Below are 18,352 nucleotides of genomic sequence, written 5' to 3'. Positions count from 1 at the left end.
GAATGTGTTTCAAAATCATATAAATAATCAATAGACCAATGTGTGCTGGTTACTAGGCGCCTTGTGAAATAAGGTTTTTTTCTTGAAGAATATGAATTTGGTACCCCCTGAAATTGCTACCAGGGCAGATACCCCAGTTTGCCCCCCCCCCCTCCCCCAGATCTGGGCCTGTTCGTCAGTGTGCAGTGTGGAGGAGCGTCAGTATGCAGGGGTGAAGCATGGGAGGAACTACCACCCAGCATTCAAAACCATAAAATGGTACATAGCTAACAAATGACACACTCAGAATATTAAGCCTGTGTAGTAAGGAAAAACAGATGTGCCATTCCAGGTTGGTGTCCTTAGGCAGGTGTTCCAACCAACCCCACTATATTACACACAACACCTTGCGGAGCAGCAGATCGTGGCCCATTTCTGCTGTTATTTCGCATGCCATGATCAGGGATTTGTTGAGGGTGAGTTGCTTGTTTGCGTCTAAGGCAAAAACAGTGCTTCAACCCTATTAAACTCTGCATCTAGGCTGCATAGAAAGCAGGAAAGTGCATCAGCATTGGAAGGCCATGTAGTAGGTATAGTTACTAAGGAACAATGTCCATTGTTGCAGCTGCTGTGCCATCTTATTGGGAAGTTTCAAATCGGGATCAAACAGGATACATGTGAAACTTTCTGATGCCGTACTAGGTCTGTTCAAAAAATTCCGGAACTTTGTCCATAAAATTTGCCAACATTTAACTTTACTTACTGTGTATGGTCTCCTTCAAAATACTCTCCTCTACAATTGATACACCACTCTCAAAACTGTTTCCACTTTTGGAAGCAGTCTTGGTACGCCTCTTGCTGGATCACGCAAAGCACCATCTGCGAATTTTCTTTTATCTCATCTATCATTGCAGATCTTCATTCTTTCAATGGAGTTTTCAACTTCATAAATAAAAAGTACACAGGGGTAAAAAGGTCTGTACAGTATGAAGTACGAGGCAGCACAGTGATTTCTATTTTTGTGCAATAGTCACGCACCAACAGAGACAAATGTGCAGGTGTGTTATCATGATGCAAGAGCCTTGAATTGTATTGTCACATTTCAGGCCGTTTCCTTCTCATATTTTCCTTCAGGCACTGCAACACATACCGATAGTACCATCAATTAATAGTTTGCCCCTGTGGCAGGAATTCATGATGAACTAATCCTTCAAACTCAAAGAAAATTATGAGCATGGCATTGACATTTGACCTGACCTCATGAGCTTTTTTGGATCTTGGAGACTGTATGAACCATTTGTAACACTGTGTACAGCTTAAGCACTCATCACCATATGCTTCCTGCATCACTTGATGTGTCTCTGTAAAGTTTTTCTTGAGTTTCATGCAAAATTTACTGAAGAAGACTAACTCAGCCATCTCGAAATCTGTGTGACACAACATTCTACTTGATGCAGCACTGAATAAAAAGTAACAGACATACAACAATAAAACTTCTGGAAGTTACACTTTAAACACAGGTGTGTGCAGGAATGCCAACCCCATTTCATTCCAACACTCCATTAGCAGGAAATAACAAATGTTCCAGAATTTTTTGAACAGGCTTCTTATACGATGGTCAACACTTCTTTCTCAATTTATGAATAATTCCGCTGACACTTCCAGTGTATTAGATGCAAATGCATTCCATGCCGTCGGCATATTTGTGGGCTAGCATGGCACCAATGTCAAAATCTGGAACAGCAAGAGTTAAATGTTTGCTGGGATAGAACACTGCTAAACAAGAGGCCCACCTGAGGCACTTTTTAAGATGCAAGAAAGCCTTCTGGCATGCGTCTAACCACACAGGTTTAACACATTTTTTACATAGTTGATAAAGCAGGTGGGAAATCTGGGCCACACTGGGAATAAACTTCGCATAATAATTTATTTTGTCAATGAATGACTGTAGTCTTTGAGGTTCTTAGGAGCTGGTAAGTTAGTGATCGCCTCCACATCTTTTAAAGTCCTAGGTACTTGACATCTGGCTCAAGGAAACTACATTTCTGGAGTTAATAATACAGACCGTGGCCATGGAGCCACTCACACAGCATCTGTAGATGTGCAAGTGCTGCTGCCATGTGGCCCCATTAATTTGTAAGTCATCTAAATAATTAATGCAGTTCGGAATACCTTGGATGAGTTGCTCATGGTATCTCTGAAATATTGCAGGGTGCTTGCAACCCTGAATGGCGAACTGTTACACAAATATGTGATAAATGGTGTATTAATCACTAAAAAACATTCCATCTGACAACCTACAGGCAACTGAAAGAAGGCATCAGCAAGATCTAGCTTCTTGGGTTTCCAGCCAATTTTGCCAACAGTTCCTCCACCCTAGGAAGGGAATACAGATCAACATTTGCTTTAGCATTGACAGTAGACTTCAAATCACCACAAATTCTAAAGTGATTCGTTTGATTTCTTAACAATGAGCATGGTGACAGCCCACTGACTAGATAATACTGGGGATATAACATCCCATACTTTGCATCCTATCTAGTTCTGCTTTAACTTGGTTGCACATGCCGAAAGGCTCTGGACAGGCTCTACAAAACTTAGGCAGAGCCAGTTCCTTTAAAGACACGTGGGCCTGGAACCCTATTGCACAACCTAATGTTAGTTTAAACATCTGCTTAAATTGTTCACATAATGTATCAAGTTCTAAGAATGGTATCACAGCTGAAACTAGATTCAGCTGGTCCTCAATATGAAAACCGAAAAGCACAAAAATATTCAAGCCGAAAATGTTAGTTAGTGATTGGCCACTGTACATCACCACTTTGTACTAAGAGGACCTCAGCTGTGTGAAGTCGATGTGTTGGTAAGCATTCTCATTAATCAGAGGCATGGTCACACCTATGATCAACTGAAAATCCACTATTGTTCCATTGTGTGCAGCACACTGATGGCCAATGCTGTTGATGCACATCAGCTGACACTTGCTAGAAAGCCCCAGTTTGCAGCACGCAAAACAGATGTCAAGGAAAGGGCAGTGACACAGTCAATGCCATCGGCCACAATCTGGACACAAATTGATGGCATGACTTTTTCTGGGACCCTTTGACAATGAAGTGGAGGAAAATGCTGTACTAGTCTCAGCTTGCTTTGGGACATGCCAATGGCAAGCAAAGCGCTTCTGCTTGCAAGTGTCTACTGGTGATGAAGGGTTACTATTAACTACTGCCCTAACTATTCGATCCCTTACCACTGAACTACTGGAAGAACAGGTGCTCAGTGAATCATATGATGACACTGACTGGAAGTCATCAGTTGGTCACAGAATGCAACAACAGCTAATGCTATTAACAACATTAATGCCAGAGGAATTGTGGATCATAGTTTGTGCTGATACAGTTACTTTGTGAGCTGTAACAATTTTCAACACACAGCACAGGGTTGTATCAGATGACTCTACGGCCTTCACAGTAACTTCTCTGCTAGGAGCAAGATGTACTGAATTGTCTCAGTTAAAATGTCGGTGTTCCAAGTGCTGCAACGTTGGTTGTATACATCACAGAACACTGAAAATTGTAGGTATGTTCATTAATCGGTGTGTGTGGAGAGTACACAGAATAAAATAACAGTTCCACTTTCTGCCACCTCATGAAAATATGCCACTGTAAGTGGTCATGATGTAAAATGTTTCCTGTTTTGACTTCAGTCTGCTGTTTATCACTTGGCAACACGTGCTGATTTCTTTTGTGACGTGACTGTTGGTTAAAGATTTAAGAAGGTTGAACCTTTCAGTACAAAATGCAATGGCTGTTAAAGAAAGACTGTGCATTGCCGGTAAAATTGTTTTATCAGAATGGCAGCAACAGCAATGCTGCATTGTGGGAGTATCATCTACATAAAAAAGCTACAAAGATGCCCCGTATCAGTAAATGAACTAAAAAATATGATCAAGAAATCTGAAGAAACAGGTGAATTAGGTTATGCAGCAGGGAGAGGGAGGCAGCCCATTCCCATGGCAGTTGTCGATGAAGTTGCTATAGCTACAGCCAACCATGCAGCACATGCCTCTACTCTGCAGCCAGTGCTTGAGCTGTGTCGTGGCAATTGTCTCTCTCCTGGCCAACACTTCAAACGATTTTGTGGTGCATTTTACACTGGTATCCCTACAAGATACAGAATGTGCACCAAATGAAGCCAGAAGATAAGCTACAACGCCATGACTTTGCCCTTGATTTTTTGGCACACATGGAAATGGATGACATGTGGCTGAGGAATATTCTTTGGACAGATGAGGCACATTTTACTCTGCATGATAACATGAAACCACAGAACTGTCGCATATGGATTCTACCCAACCTCATTTTGTGTACAATAAAGTAATGAGACTGATTTTCTTTGCAAGATGTGGCAACCCTGCAGGCTTGCATAGGCACAATATATTTGACCTTGGTCTATAAGCTGCTTCTAGTCCAAGCGGCACATCGATACAACTGCTCATTCATGAGTTGTGCTGTAATAAGTTAACATGTGTTCGTATCTCTCGTCATGGAAATGGAACCACATAATATTGCGGACTGGTGCGCCATTTCTTTTTGCGTTGAATTGGGTGAAAATGCGACGACAACTTACGGTAAGCTTCAGAAGGCTTTTGGAGAGGAGGTTATGTCAAAAAATGTTGAAGATGAAGACTGCAGTGGACGATCATCAACCTTCTTCGATTCAAAGGGAATTCTTCATAAAGAGTGGATGCCTCCTGGAAAAACAGTTAACCAATATTACTACAAAGAAATTTTAGAAAGGCTTTGTAAAAGAGTTCTTCGTGTCCGCGCCAACATTTCTGATAATTGGATACTGCATCACGATAATGCGCCATCCCATACTGCTCTGCAGGTACAGCAATTTTTAACCTCAAAACAAATTTCAGTACTACCACAGCAACCTTATTCACCAGATATTGCTCCATGCGACTTTTTTCTATTTCCAAGAGTCAAAATGGCAGTCAAGGGACACCATTTACAAATAACACAAGATGTCCAAAAAGCTGTGACGAGGGTCTTGGAGGATATTACAGAAGATGAGTTCCATAAATGTTACCATCAATGACAGAAGCGCTGGAAAAAGTGTGTGCAATTAGAAGGGAACTAATTTGAAGGAGACAACACTAAACTTGACTAAAACGGTAAGCAACAATTTTTTTCACATCAGTCTCATTACTTTATTGCCACACCTCGTAGGAACGTACACTGCACTCCGTTTATGTGACCATGTGGTGTGATTTCACAACCTCCTTCTCCATCATTCTTCGGTGACAGCTCGTGGACCTGACAAGTGTACAGTGACATCTGTATATTATAAGAAACTCCTTGTGTAACATGTGATTGCAGCTTTGCAAGAATGTAACTGTGTCCACAACACTGTTTTCATGAAAGATGGGCTGAGACCACATCTCGCTTCCCAGGCAAAATATTTGCTTCAAGAAACCTTGCATAATGACCTCATGATCTCTAGGCAATTTCAAGATGTCTGGTCTTCTAGACAGCTCAGCCTAAATCAGCTTGTCTTCTGGTTGTGGAGAATCTGCAAGATCATGTCCGTCAGGCTCGAACTCTACCTGACATAAAGCATAGCATATGACAACATATCACTCTCATTACACTGGACATGCTACATGCAACTGTTGACCATTACGTATTAGTGATGCAGCATGTTGGTGAGTCAGGAGACCACACTAGACATGCAGTAGCCACCAGACAGATCACGGGAGGCGCACATCGGCACGGCGTGTCACGGACGGTAGTTGCCGCAAGTAGAGTCCCGTCCACCAGAGGGCACGCGAGAATTCGTACGCGACCTCTGCCGGCATAACAACAACAACAACTCCGGCAGCACGGGCCGTGCCCAGTCAGGTAAAATTGGGCATGCCTAGGACACAGTCCTGGTCTACGCTAAGTGAAGTGCGACGTAAACATGAACAGTGTTACTACACAATTGGCGACGAGTAGGGTCGTTCTTTCGAGTGTTGCGTCGTTGTTCCGGTTTCGCAGCTTCTCCACGGCATGGAGGATTTAGTGGGGGTTTTGGTTGAGCATAAGACGGAGCTCATGGCCACCATGAAACAAGTGCTTCCGGCGTTGCTCTCTACGCCGTCTGCTCCAGCGCCATTCCCTCCTCCCTTTCCCCCGTATGACGAGACAGCGGAGGATTGGGACGCATATGAACATCGCCTTCGGCAGCATTTCCAGGCGTTTCATGTTGCCGATGCGGAGGTATGTCGTGCTCTCTTCTTGTCTCGGATATCTCCTTCGCTGTATCAAGTTTTGCGGCAGCTAGCGCCATTGCAGGAACCCTCGTCCTTGTCTTTTGACGCATTGTGTTCATTGCTGTCTTCATATTATCACCGCCGCACGCATGTTGTGGCGGCTAGGGTCGAGTTCTATCAATGCAAGAAACAGCCCCATCAGTCTTACCGGGCGTGGGCCGCTACCCTGCATGGTCTTACTCGCAAGTGTCATTTTGTCACGGAGCAGTCGCGAGAGTCGTATGCCCACGTTATAGTACGCGACGTCATTGATCGTTCAGCCTCTGATAGGGAGGTCCGGCAACGGGCCCTGCAGTTAAAAAACCCTTCCCTCGAGGAAGTCCTGTCCATTGCTCAATCGTATGAAGTCTCTCACGCCGCAGGTCAACATCTGGAAGCGTGGTGCGACGTCACGGCGGTTCAGGGCGGTGCGGCCGCGTCCACTGTGTCCGGGGTGGACGACATGCGAGCGGTACAATCCAGCCGTTATGGCCACTCCCACACGGCGCGTAAACAGAATTCCGGCCGCCGGCCCCTGTTGCCATCCTGTGCGTCGTGCTATATACATCATGATCGGTCAGAGTGCCCCCAGCGTTGGGCCGTTTGTCGCAAATGTAATAATAAAGGTCACATTGCTAAAGTTTGCCGCTCAGCCTCAAAAGAATCGAAGGAAGCAGATACAGAGGACATGGACGTTGCCATTCAGGAAGTTTCATCGGGCCAGGCTCCTGACGCATCGGCACGCAAACTCTTTATCGAGGTGTCGGTTCGGTCGTGCCGGTTACAATTGCAAGTAGATACGGGTGCGGCAGTTTCGTTGTTGAATGCACAAACTTATTCCGACCTTGGATCGCCCCTGCTGGCGCCAGTTTACCGGCATCTACGCGGTTATGGTACACAGTTCATTCCCTTACTGGATCAATTCACTACCGACGTGACTTACAAATCAGTCACTCGGCCTATTACTTTTATTGTTGTCAGTGATGCGAGCTCCGCTAACCTTTTTGGCCTGGATGCCTTTCAAGCTTTCGGTTTTTCTATCGCTGACACCATACAGTTGGTCTCCGAAGACGTTCCCTATCAATCATTGGAATCTTTGATCTCCGACTTTTCAGATATTTTTGAGGAGGGCCTGGGGCATGATTCAGATTTTGAAGCTCACTTAACGTTGAAGGCGTCGGCTCGCCCGCGTTTTCTACGCGCGAGGCAGATTCCCTTGGCTGTCCGCCCTCAGGTAAAGGAAGAGCTAGACAGGCTGCCAGCCCTAGGAGTTGTTCTTCCCATTTCTTCTAGTGAGTGGGCTTTGCCCCTCGTTATTGTAAGGAAGCCCTTGGGAAAATTACATCTTTGTGGCGATTTCAAGGCCACCATTAATTCCCAATTGGTGGTGGACACCTATCCTTTGCCTCGTGCTGATGAATTGTTCTCCGCCGTGGCGGGAGGCCAACATTTTTCGAAAATCGATCTTTCGGAGGCTTATCATCAGATACCACTTGATGAGGACTCCAAACGGCTGGCGGTCGTCAACACCCCGTTTGGCCTTTACCAATACCAGCGGTTGGCCTTCGGAATATCCAGTGCCCCGGCGATATTCCAGCGTTATCTTGAGAATGTCACGTCGACAATCCCTCATTGTATTAATTACCTGGATGACATAATTGTCACAGGCCACAGCACGACGGAACACTTGCACAACCTTCGCATCCTCTTTCTCAAATTCAGGTCTGTGGGCTTGCGTTGCAACCTGCATAAGTCAAACTTCTTCCAACCGTCCATTGAGTATGTGGGCTACACCATCTCTCGGCATGGCATCCAGCCACTAGGAAGTTTGGTTCAAGGTATCGTCGACCTTCCTCGGCCCGCTTTGCTGAAAGAGTTACAAGCTTTTTTAGGCGAGATAGCCTATTACCACCGGTTCATTCCCAGGGCTTCCACCATTGCCCGCCCCCTGTACTGCCTTCTGCGCAAGGGTGTTCCTTTTGATTGGTCGCCTGCATGCGAGCAAGCATTCACCTCGTTGAAGGGCCTCCTCACGTCAGCGTCTTGTTTGACTACTTTTGATCCCCATAAGCCGTTGGTCCTGGCTACAGACGCTTCGCAGTATGGGGTGGGGGCGGTCCTGGCCCATCGCAACGCAGATGGTTCTGAGCAACCACTGGCGTTTGCGTCTAAAACTCTTAGTCCCGCGCAGGCCCATTACTCACAGGTGGAAAAAGAGGCTTTGGCCATTGTCTACGCTGTTACCAAGTTTCACCCTTTCTTGTATGGCACGAAGTTTCAGTTAATCACTGACCATAAGCCGTTAATATCGTTATTTGGCCCCGCCTCTCAGATTCCGGATAGGGCGGCCCACAGACTACAGCGCTGGGCCTTGTTCCTCTCTAAGTACCATTATGACATTCATTTTCGCCCTACCGGACAGCATGCCAACGCCGACGCTCTTTCCCATCTTCCGGTGGGCCCGGATCCTACGTTCGATCGAGAGGAGATTATGTGTTTTCATTTGGATGTGGCATCCCGCCAAGCGATTGATGGCTTCCCAATCACTAGTTCTCGAGTCGCTAGGGAAACGGCAGCTGACCCGGTTCTCTGGCAAGTAGTTCGCCTCATTCAGCAGGGGTGGTCATCCCGCCCTCCGGGCCGGGCCTCGGACCCTCTTCGTAATTATTTTATTCTACGAGACCGCCTCTCGGTCTTGGAAGGAGTTCTCCTTCTGGCTACCGATGATACAGCTCCTCACGTGGTTGCTCCTGCAAGTTTATGAAGGGAGGTCCTCACGTTATTAATGCGAGGCACTGGGGTGTTTCCCGTACTAAAACCTTGGCTCGCAGACATGTGTACTGGCCCGGTATTGACAGAGGAATTGAGCACTTGGTGGCCGCCTGTTCCCAGTGTGCGAGCCAACAGGCATCTCCCAGGGCAGCGTTCTCTTCATGGCCGCCGGCAACCCAAGCATGGGAACATGTTCACATCGATTTTGCGGGCCCGTTTCTCAATGGCTTTTGGCTCATTGTCATTTATGCTTATTCCCATATGTGGTTCGCTGCTCCTCAACCACTTCAGAAGTTGCAATCCAGGCACTAGCAAAAATCTTTTCTGTGGAAGGTCTGCCAATCACCCTGGTCTCGGACAATGGACCGCAGTTTATTTTGCAGACCTTCCAGGATTTTTGTAGGCGCTTTGGTATTCGGCACGTTTGCTCTCCCCCCTTCCATCCACAATCGAATGGGGAAGCTGAGCACATGGTGCACACAAGCATTCACGTTTTTCCTGACGGCATACCGGACCACACCAATGGGAGAACGCAGCCCCGCAGAGCTCCTCCATGGGCGTCAACATAGGACTCTGCTGCACCTCCTCTGGCCTGGTCCTTGCCAGTCTTCGCAACACGGAGTACCTGGCTTTCCACTGGGTATGTCGGTCTGGGCCCGTGGGTTTGGTCGCAATCCACGTTGGAAACCGGTGGTGGTCCTGCGCCGAAATGGCCGCCGGCTCTATACCTTGCAGGCGGGAGACCGGGTGGTACGTCGTCACCAAAATCAGCTACGTCCACGTTCGGGCACCCACCCTCCGACCTCTCAGACAACGGCTTCCCCATTGCCGGCACCTGTGTTGGTTTCGCAGGGGACGTTACCCGCCTCTCCCCGCTGTGACTCTGCCGCACTGCAATGGTTCTCAGCCTTGGCAGCCTCCAGTAGCTCCAGCACCGGCATCGCCATCGTTCGAGATGCCCCAGCGAGGGCCAACCCTCCTTGCAGGCCCGGTTTCTCAGGAGGCTGGTTCACCTGTGGTCGTCCCTTCCCAATCGTCCCCGCCACTGGGTCTTGCCCCTCCCGAGGTGGAACAGGATCCAGAGTTCGACAGCTTTTCGCCCGTTCTGTCCCAGGCTCCGGTTGTGGGACGACGGGGGCCTCTTCGTGTGGGTCACTTCCAGCCGTATTTGAAGGTTCCGGCTCGAGGGTTGGCAGATCCCCTCGACTCTGGCCTTCCAATGGATGTGGAGGTCATCGCTCCTGCCCAACGCTCCACCTTCCAACGCAGTGGATCACAGTGGCTTCACCCCCCGAAGGAGGAGGAGTGCAGTAGCCACAAGAAAGATCGCTGGAGGCGCACATCGGCACGGCATGTCACGGATGGTAGTTCCCGCAAGTAGAGTCCCGTCCACCAGAGGGCACGCAAGAATTCGTATGCGACTTCTGCCGGCATAACAACAATAACAACAACAACAACTCCGGCAGCACAGGCCGTGCCCAGTCAGTTAACATCGGGCATGCCTAGGACACAGTCCCGGTCTACGCTAAGTGAAGTGCGATGTAAACGTGAACAGTGTTACTACAAGACACATGTTGTAACTTGTGGCCATGTCCTAATAAACATGTCAGAACCCCCGTTATTACTTGTTTGATCATTCCTCCATTTTTCCTGCATCCACACCACATTCTGACTGCTTACAGCACCATATTTTCACCTGGTGGCAGAAAGTGGAACTATTATTTTTTCAGCATACTTTGTGAGCACACTGATTAATGAACATATCTACAATGTTTCAGTGTCCTGTGATGTATGCAGCCTGCACTGCAGCATTCACAATATCAGTTTAATTATAACCACCTGGTAAAACAACATCACAAATTAATGATTTCACACATGATGGGCCACACATTTTACAGGAAAAACTGTATTTGTGTGCCAATCCTTGCAGGTCATGGTGACCATAACAATCAGTCAACAAACCCAAGCAACATAAATACTCAAACTACTGGGGTCCAAGAGTGAGCATAGTTCTTGCACCACTTTTTACAATTTAGTACTAAAAGACAGTAAGAGCACGCATTGATGGTCAGGCTCACTTACTTGCTTTGCCCTGCAGTGAGTGAAGAACAAAATGACATAAACAGATCTCCCAACTCTCAAGTGACTTGTCAAAGCAAGTGAATAGTGGAAGGGGAGGTGAGAAAACTGTAGCTGCCTAATGTTGTTGGTTTTGCAGCAGTTGTAACAGCAATGTCTACTGTTTCTGGTGGAATTCCAATTGTTTTTCTTGCTGCTGCATTTGTTGCTGCTCCTGTAAGTCCCACTGTTTTTTCTTGCTGTTGCAGTTGTTGTTACTGCTGCTGGAGCTGCAACTGGCACTGCCACAACATTAGAAATTTTGGGTCTATGCTTCCACGGAATAGCTGCACAGTGAGAAAGTTCTCATCACCACTTTTCAGTCCTACACCGCATAGATGGAAAACACAGTTCATGATCACTTGCACTAGTAGTAAGGCAGGAACTGGTGGAAAAAAAACAGGCAGTTATGGAGGTCGATGACTGCGGAGTTTACAAAGTGAACAGCTAACCAAAAACAAGTCCAGAGCATAAGCACTGCCATCTTCAGGATATACAACAGTCCAGGGAGCAATCCAAACCACACACATAAATCAGATAAGTCAAAACTCTACTGTTCAATTGCGTGTAACTAAAGGCTTCAAAGTATGGCAGAACACTGACTAGCAAAGCCGGGCCACTGTATTTAGCAATGTACACACATCAGTGGTCGCCTCCACGTGACGTGCTTGCTGCATGCTGCAGTGATGGTCCCATGTGTGGGATCAAGCTGTGGCTATATAAGTAGCCCAAGTATCTCTGTGTTCTCCCTATCGACACTTGGGCTGGGCAAGGAATCCAAATCACCGTCGTATACTAAATCCTCTGCATACAAGGCATCTATTTTCAAAACTAGACAGGTCCACAAATTGCAAAACTGGAGATGCTAGTGGTTTTCCACACTGGTTGGAAGGGTGCTTCCATCCCAAGCAAGTAAGTCTGGGGCACAAAACCAGAAATAAATGCCCCAAACAGGATGTAGAATTAGTTGTTTGTCACAATTGGACATGCCCTCCAAAACAGTAGTGGGCTAGTGGGCTAGTCCACCAACACCAATAAGAAACTTTGTCACATAACCATGTGACAATAAGAGGTGTCATAGTGGCAGCTGTTTGGCTGTTTTCATATAACATGCTATTGGCGTCAGAGGTATGTTGATTTGTGTGGAATAACTATTGCATTTGATCTAATTACCACAAGGAAATTACTGATTTAACGCCGAAGACAGTTGTGCAAGTAGATGAATGTAGCAGGCCACAGAAGAAACAATGGAATCCCCTGAAATGGAAATACAGAAGAGAAGGAAAAATGGTAGGTAATGGGTTGTTGATTTAAGAAATAACAGTTTGTGAGTTATTAATTACTACAAATGAACGGCATTCTGAAGTAGTGTATTTTTCATATCACAGACATGTGTTGTGTAATTTTACCTTCTCAATATGTGTAGCTGAAAATCTTGTAATAATAATGAATTTTTTTTAACAAAGTGCTGCACTCAAAAGGCTGGTTGGTGTGCTTGTGCCTCAAACAGCTATCAGTTGCACTGTTGTTTGTATTCATAATCCTATAACTGTCTTTCACATTACAGATACATGGCGAAAAAAAGAATAACTTCCAAGGAAAGAGCTGGATTCCATGCAATGTTTTATGTATCAAGTGCAAAGTCACAAGGAATGCCTTCTTTCCCAAATATTGTTCATCTTCTACCAGTTCAAAAAGGCCCAAATGTGAAATTGTTAAATACACTATGACAAATGTGCATGTTACAAGCATGTGTGTATGTAAAGAAGCTTTTCTCAGAATATTTGCCATAACAAAGACTGGGGTGCTCGACCAAAGTAAAAACAATGGCTCTGCCAAATGTGAAAGAAATGGGAGGGGGGGAGATCATTACCCACAACTAGAGGGTGTTACAAAAAGGTACGGCCAAACTATCAGGAAACATTCCTCACACACAAAGAAAGAAAATATGTTATGTGGACATGTGTCCGGAAACGTTTACTTTCCATGTCAGAGCTCATTTTATTACTTCTCTTCAAATCACATTAATCATGGAATGGAAACACACAGCAACAGAACGTACCAGTGTGACTTCAAACACTTTGTTACAGGAAATGTTCAAAATGTCCTCCGTTAGCGAGGATACATGCATCGACCCTCCGTCGCATGGAATCCCTGATGCGCTGATGCAGCCCTGGAGAATGGCGTATTGTATCAGAGGCGTCCACAATACGAGCACGAAGAGTCTCTATATTTGGTACCAGGGTTGCGTAGACAAGAGCTTTCAAATGCCCCCATAAATGAAAGTCAAGAGGGTTGAGGTCAGGAGAGCGTGGAGGCCATGGAATTGGTCCGCCTCTACCAATCCATCGGTCACCGAATCTGTTGTTGAGAAGCGTACAAACACTTCGACTGAAATGTGCAGGAGCTCCATCGTGCATGAACCACATGTTGTGTCGTACTTGTAATGGCACATGTTCTAGCAGCACAGGTAGAGTATCCCGTATGAAATCATGATAATGTGCTTCATTGAGCGTAGGTGGAAGAACATGGGGCCCAATCAAGACATCATCAACAATGCCTGCCCAAACGTTCACAGAAAATCTGTGTTGATGACGTGATTGCAAAGTTGCGTGCGGATTCTCATCAGCCCACACATGTTGATTGTGAAAATTTACAATTTGATCACGTTGGAATGAAGCCTCATCCATAACTGACGAAACTAAAATTAGCTCTAACATGGAAATTCGTTTCCGGACACATGTCCACATAACGTCTTTTCTTTATTTGTGTGTGAGGAATGTTTCCTGAAAGTTTGGCGATACCTTTTTGTAACACCTTGTATAAGCACTGCAAATAGCAAATGTTTATACAGAAGTTAAAAGGAATAGAACCACACTATTGTCAAAGTAAATCTGAATACATGTACCTGTTGTCTAATATCAGTACCAAAACTCTGTGGTGCATGTTCAATACTTCAGTGACTCTAGAACCTCAAGCCAAGGAAAGTTACTTTCAAAAGGTTTTCATCACAAAATGCAATATTTGTTTCAGATGGCCAGCAACAGATGCTTGCTCAAAATGTATTCAGCTTACCACTAATATAGGAAATGAGAAAGCTATTGCAAGAGAGAAATCTGATTATAGAGAAGAGAATCCATCAACTCCAGTATCATGCGTTCTATGCACTTCTTCAGGAGGAGAAGGATGACATTATCACATCATTTGACTGTAGGAAAAAAGAGAGAGAGAGAGAGGTGTTACCTACACTTCCAGATCAGACAGCGAATTATTTCAATCAACTATACAATTTCACAATTGATATTAGCAGTTCAAAGAGTGCTACACCTAAATCTGAAGTATCTTTGCATACTTGGACAAAGAAGCAATGTCCTAAAACGTCTAATAAAATGATGTCTTGTATTTGCAATCAAATGCAAACACTCATTCGGCGAGGGGTAAATTTAATGACATTTCACTGATGGATGTCCAGGTCACAATAAAAATTTAACCTTGGTGACAACATTGTCAAAATGGCTTTGCACTGTTCTTCTTAAGGGTACTGTGATTTCCTTTCCTGTAAATGCCCACTCATTCTCTTCTCCTGACAGAGTTTTTGGACAAACAAAGAAGGAATGGCAAGAGAATGGATACCATTCTTCAACCACCCGAGTACCATAATGAATATGTTCTCCAACCATAGAACTGTGAAGATTATAGGGCATGATTGGAATTGACTGGAAAGCTGAAAGAAAAGACTGTTATAAAACCAATGCAGAGGATAAGGGAAAACAATATTCACATTGAGGGGAAGCAGTTATACAGAAGTAATGTTAGAGTGGAGCACATAATTGCAATGAAAGAGAAAAGACATAACATAGTAAATCATGCTGTCTTGCCCATGGGCAGAAATAAAATGAGAGAACAGATTGTGGATGTGGATAAGCTTTTGCAGAAAAAATTTGGTCAAAACTGACAAAAACTAGACACATTACATCGTTTTTATAAAAATCTCATAATTAATGTTGGAGGAGTTTCTCATGGTGCTGATGAATCAGACTTTGGTGAAAGTAACTGCCATGAAACTGGACTCTCTATGTGATCACTATTATTGTGAGATGATGTATGTTCAAGAACTGTATCATTTTATATGTGCCATAATGGTTTAATTCCTCTTTTTTCTCACCAATATGTGTTTACTGATACAGTAAATCAGTATATGAAATGTAGAAAATGCCTAAATTGAAAATCTTCGAGACAGTTCCCCATTTACAGTCCTTTACCAAGTAGAAAAGCCAGTAGTGTGGAATGGAAATCTCACATGTTATCAGTTCTGTACCATTTTCAAGCTTTTTATAACTTCAGATTGAATAGACATGTCCAGTTTTGAAAATAGAAGCCTCGTACATACTCTTCAAGGCACCATACAGTGCATGGTGCAGGGTATCATGTACCTTTGTTAGCCATTCCCTTTCCTGTTCCACTTACAAATGGTTCAAGAGAAAAACGTAAGGGTGACTGGGTTGGGAGTAATTTAGTGTATTAATACATGCAAATACTAGGCCTAAAAAAAGAGTGAAAGTTAGTGTAATTGTCTGGCCTTTATAGTTTACCTATGAATCACACATTTATTCATCTATATGTGAATGATTGGCACTCTTTAGTTTTTGTTACACTTTAATATTGTATCACTGCAGGATTTTATTTAGCTGGGGAAGGGTGTCTGTGTGCTGCATGTATCTGCTCTGAAAAATGAGTATACAAAAACTGAGTTGTAATGTTCAATTCCTTGTTTATGTGTCTACACACATCCCAATGCTTCCTCTGTGTAGTGACTGGTTGTCTTTTCTCATACAAATGTTCATCAGTTTCATGTTCTTACTCTCTTTATATTTTTAAAGCTCTATATTTTTCCTTCTTTGGATTTTCCTTAGTCTCCTACATCCTACTCTATTCCCCTTGAAACCTACTACTACATGGTCGTTAGGATACGTGTGACATGAAGTGTTGACCTCGGATGTTAGGTTGCCACATTTACAGGCTTATATAAATTTTGTAACAATATTATTTGATTTATCTGGTCATTATAGAATTCTGTTTATTATACTGACCCAAATTCTGTCATTAATTTCATTTTGACTTAAGCAAACATATATAGACCCGTGCACTGGTTTGAATGTTATTAATCACTTGATCATAAATCACAAACAATTCTCGTTTTTCATTTCCACCATACCTTTCAGATGATGTGAAACTAACTTCTCATCAGTATCTATGCAATTAATGCATGTAGATGTTAGGAACATTTTCCAACTAATGATCTTCATGATATAAGCTACTTTATAAAAAGCATTGTTATTCAACATATTTTATGATTTTCAAAACTAAAAGCAAAAAGCCATGTAAAACTTCATGTTTCAATGTGAGAGGAGCAAACTAACATATAATTCTGTAATATCAGTGTGTATACCCCAGCATGTTTTTGATTGTAATCCATAAATTTTCTGTTTCTAACATTGGGTATTGTAACCAGCAATTGTTAAAATAATATAAAAGGAGTGACCAATCAATCATCAGGGTCTCAGTTTTCCGTGAGTTTTTGTGAGATAGTTTTGTTACAATTTTTGTAACTGTATTACACAGTAACATGTAATTCTGCAAGAGAAACATCATGTCAACCTGAATTTCTTGAAATCTATCTTGATACTAACAAATCATTAGCTACACTGTCAACAACTCAGGAAGTTACAGCAAATTTTAGTGGAGCAGATACTCAAAAATTCTTCTGCAGCCATTACAGCATCAGCAGAGGTTGCCAAGAAACAAAGATGTGTATTTGCAATTAATTGTTACACCCTGTAACATTTCACCTTCCTTACTCGTTTTCATGGGAGTGTTTTTTACATCACTCATCTTTCTATTTCCCCTGGAAAAAATTTCCCTCTTTACAGCCTTCACTCAGCATTGTAATTAGACACCATTTAGTTGCAGAAGAATATAGTTCCTAGATGCATGTTTTCAATATTTGAGGAACAAATTTATTTCATTAACTCCACTGTAAAGTGAGATGCAACACGTTTTTTTTCTTTATCTATGATTTTTAAAATCTTGATCTATCACATTCCAGGCAATATGACAGCTTTTATTATCCTCATTATTGAAGTAGCATGGTTTCACACACCATAGATACTAACCTATAATCTTTCCAGTGCATGTCCCACTCATCTGGCCCAGAATTTAGTCCCAGATCTTCACTGTCTGTCTTTGTGTTCTCCATGGCTTCTGCAGTCTGGCGCCAGAAAGCCAGTATGCACTAAAGAAAACAAACGCAAATGTACTAGTTCAGAAACAAAGGAAACAATTCAGGACTCTGCCAACAAAGATAAAAACCACAAATTTATGAGATTTTCTTAGATCACAGTATACTAGCAAAACATATTGCACGATGTAATACTAACACCTTTTTACAATGAAACATCCTAGAGTCATCACTGGATTTCACGAAATACAGCGATAAAAGCTATCTTCTTTCTGGGATTTAATGACATCCTGAAGTGATGCAAAGTCACAGGAAATAGAGTGTTGAAATAAAGATGACAATATGTAATAATTGGGTATTAAAGGAGGGGAAAAAACATTGAAAAATTTAGTATAAGCAATAGAACAAAAGATTTGACTAAATAAAAACACTTCCTGCATTTTCTACCGATGAAAAACAAAATAAATTACAGGTAAATGTGAAACATCACAATTATACTTAGCCAAGAGGAAAAGATGGCCCTGAAACAGAGGATAACACAGAAGTCTGAAAAGTGTAAAATGGAGACAATGGAATGAAGATTGGGTAGGGAATCAGTGAATTTGAGAATAAAACTAAACCAAGAAAGTTGGGTGACTGATCTCCTTGATTCAGTTTATATTTGCTTAATGAAATCTGCCTATGAATATTTTCAGAACAGATCACAAAGCTGGAAGCAGTATTACTTACCGTAAAATACACAATTTCTCAAATAAAATATTCTCATACTCGCAAATACTTTCCACTGTGGCATAGAGAAAGATAGTTACAAGTTAAACTTTGAAAGAGTAACAAAGATGAACAAAGAAGTCTTACTTTCCTATGGTTCTTATTACTGAAACTGGTATCATAAACTGCCTATAATGAGAGCAAAGAGAAATTTACCAAAGACAAAACAGAGCAAGTAGTTT

At 43.4% G+C, this 18,352-nt stretch overlaps 1 protein-coding gene across 2 annotated transcripts in view; it reads right to left on the bottom strand.

The window, feature by feature from the left end:
* LOC124775272 (RB-associated KRAB zinc finger protein-like) overlaps positions 1-18,352 on the bottom strand; it is a 114,065-nt gene that overhangs the window by 40,707 nt on the left and 55,006 nt on the right. For both annotated transcript variants that reach the window (XM_047250109.1, XM_047250108.1), the window contains exon 4: positions 17,338-17,456. In XM_047250109.1, the coding sequence (XP_047106065.1) occupies positions 17,338-17,456 (119 nt within the window). The remainder of the gene's footprint in view (positions 1-17,337; positions 17,457-18,352) is intronic.

This window comes from Schistocerca piceifrons, chromosome 2, assembly GCF_021461385.2.
Source record: "Schistocerca piceifrons isolate TAMUIC-IGC-003096 chromosome 2, iqSchPice1.1, whole genome shotgun sequence".
NCBI lineage: Eukaryota > Metazoa > Arthropoda > Insecta > Orthoptera > Acrididae > Schistocerca > Schistocerca piceifrons.
This window is presented reverse-complemented; position numbering and strand designations above follow the sequence as displayed.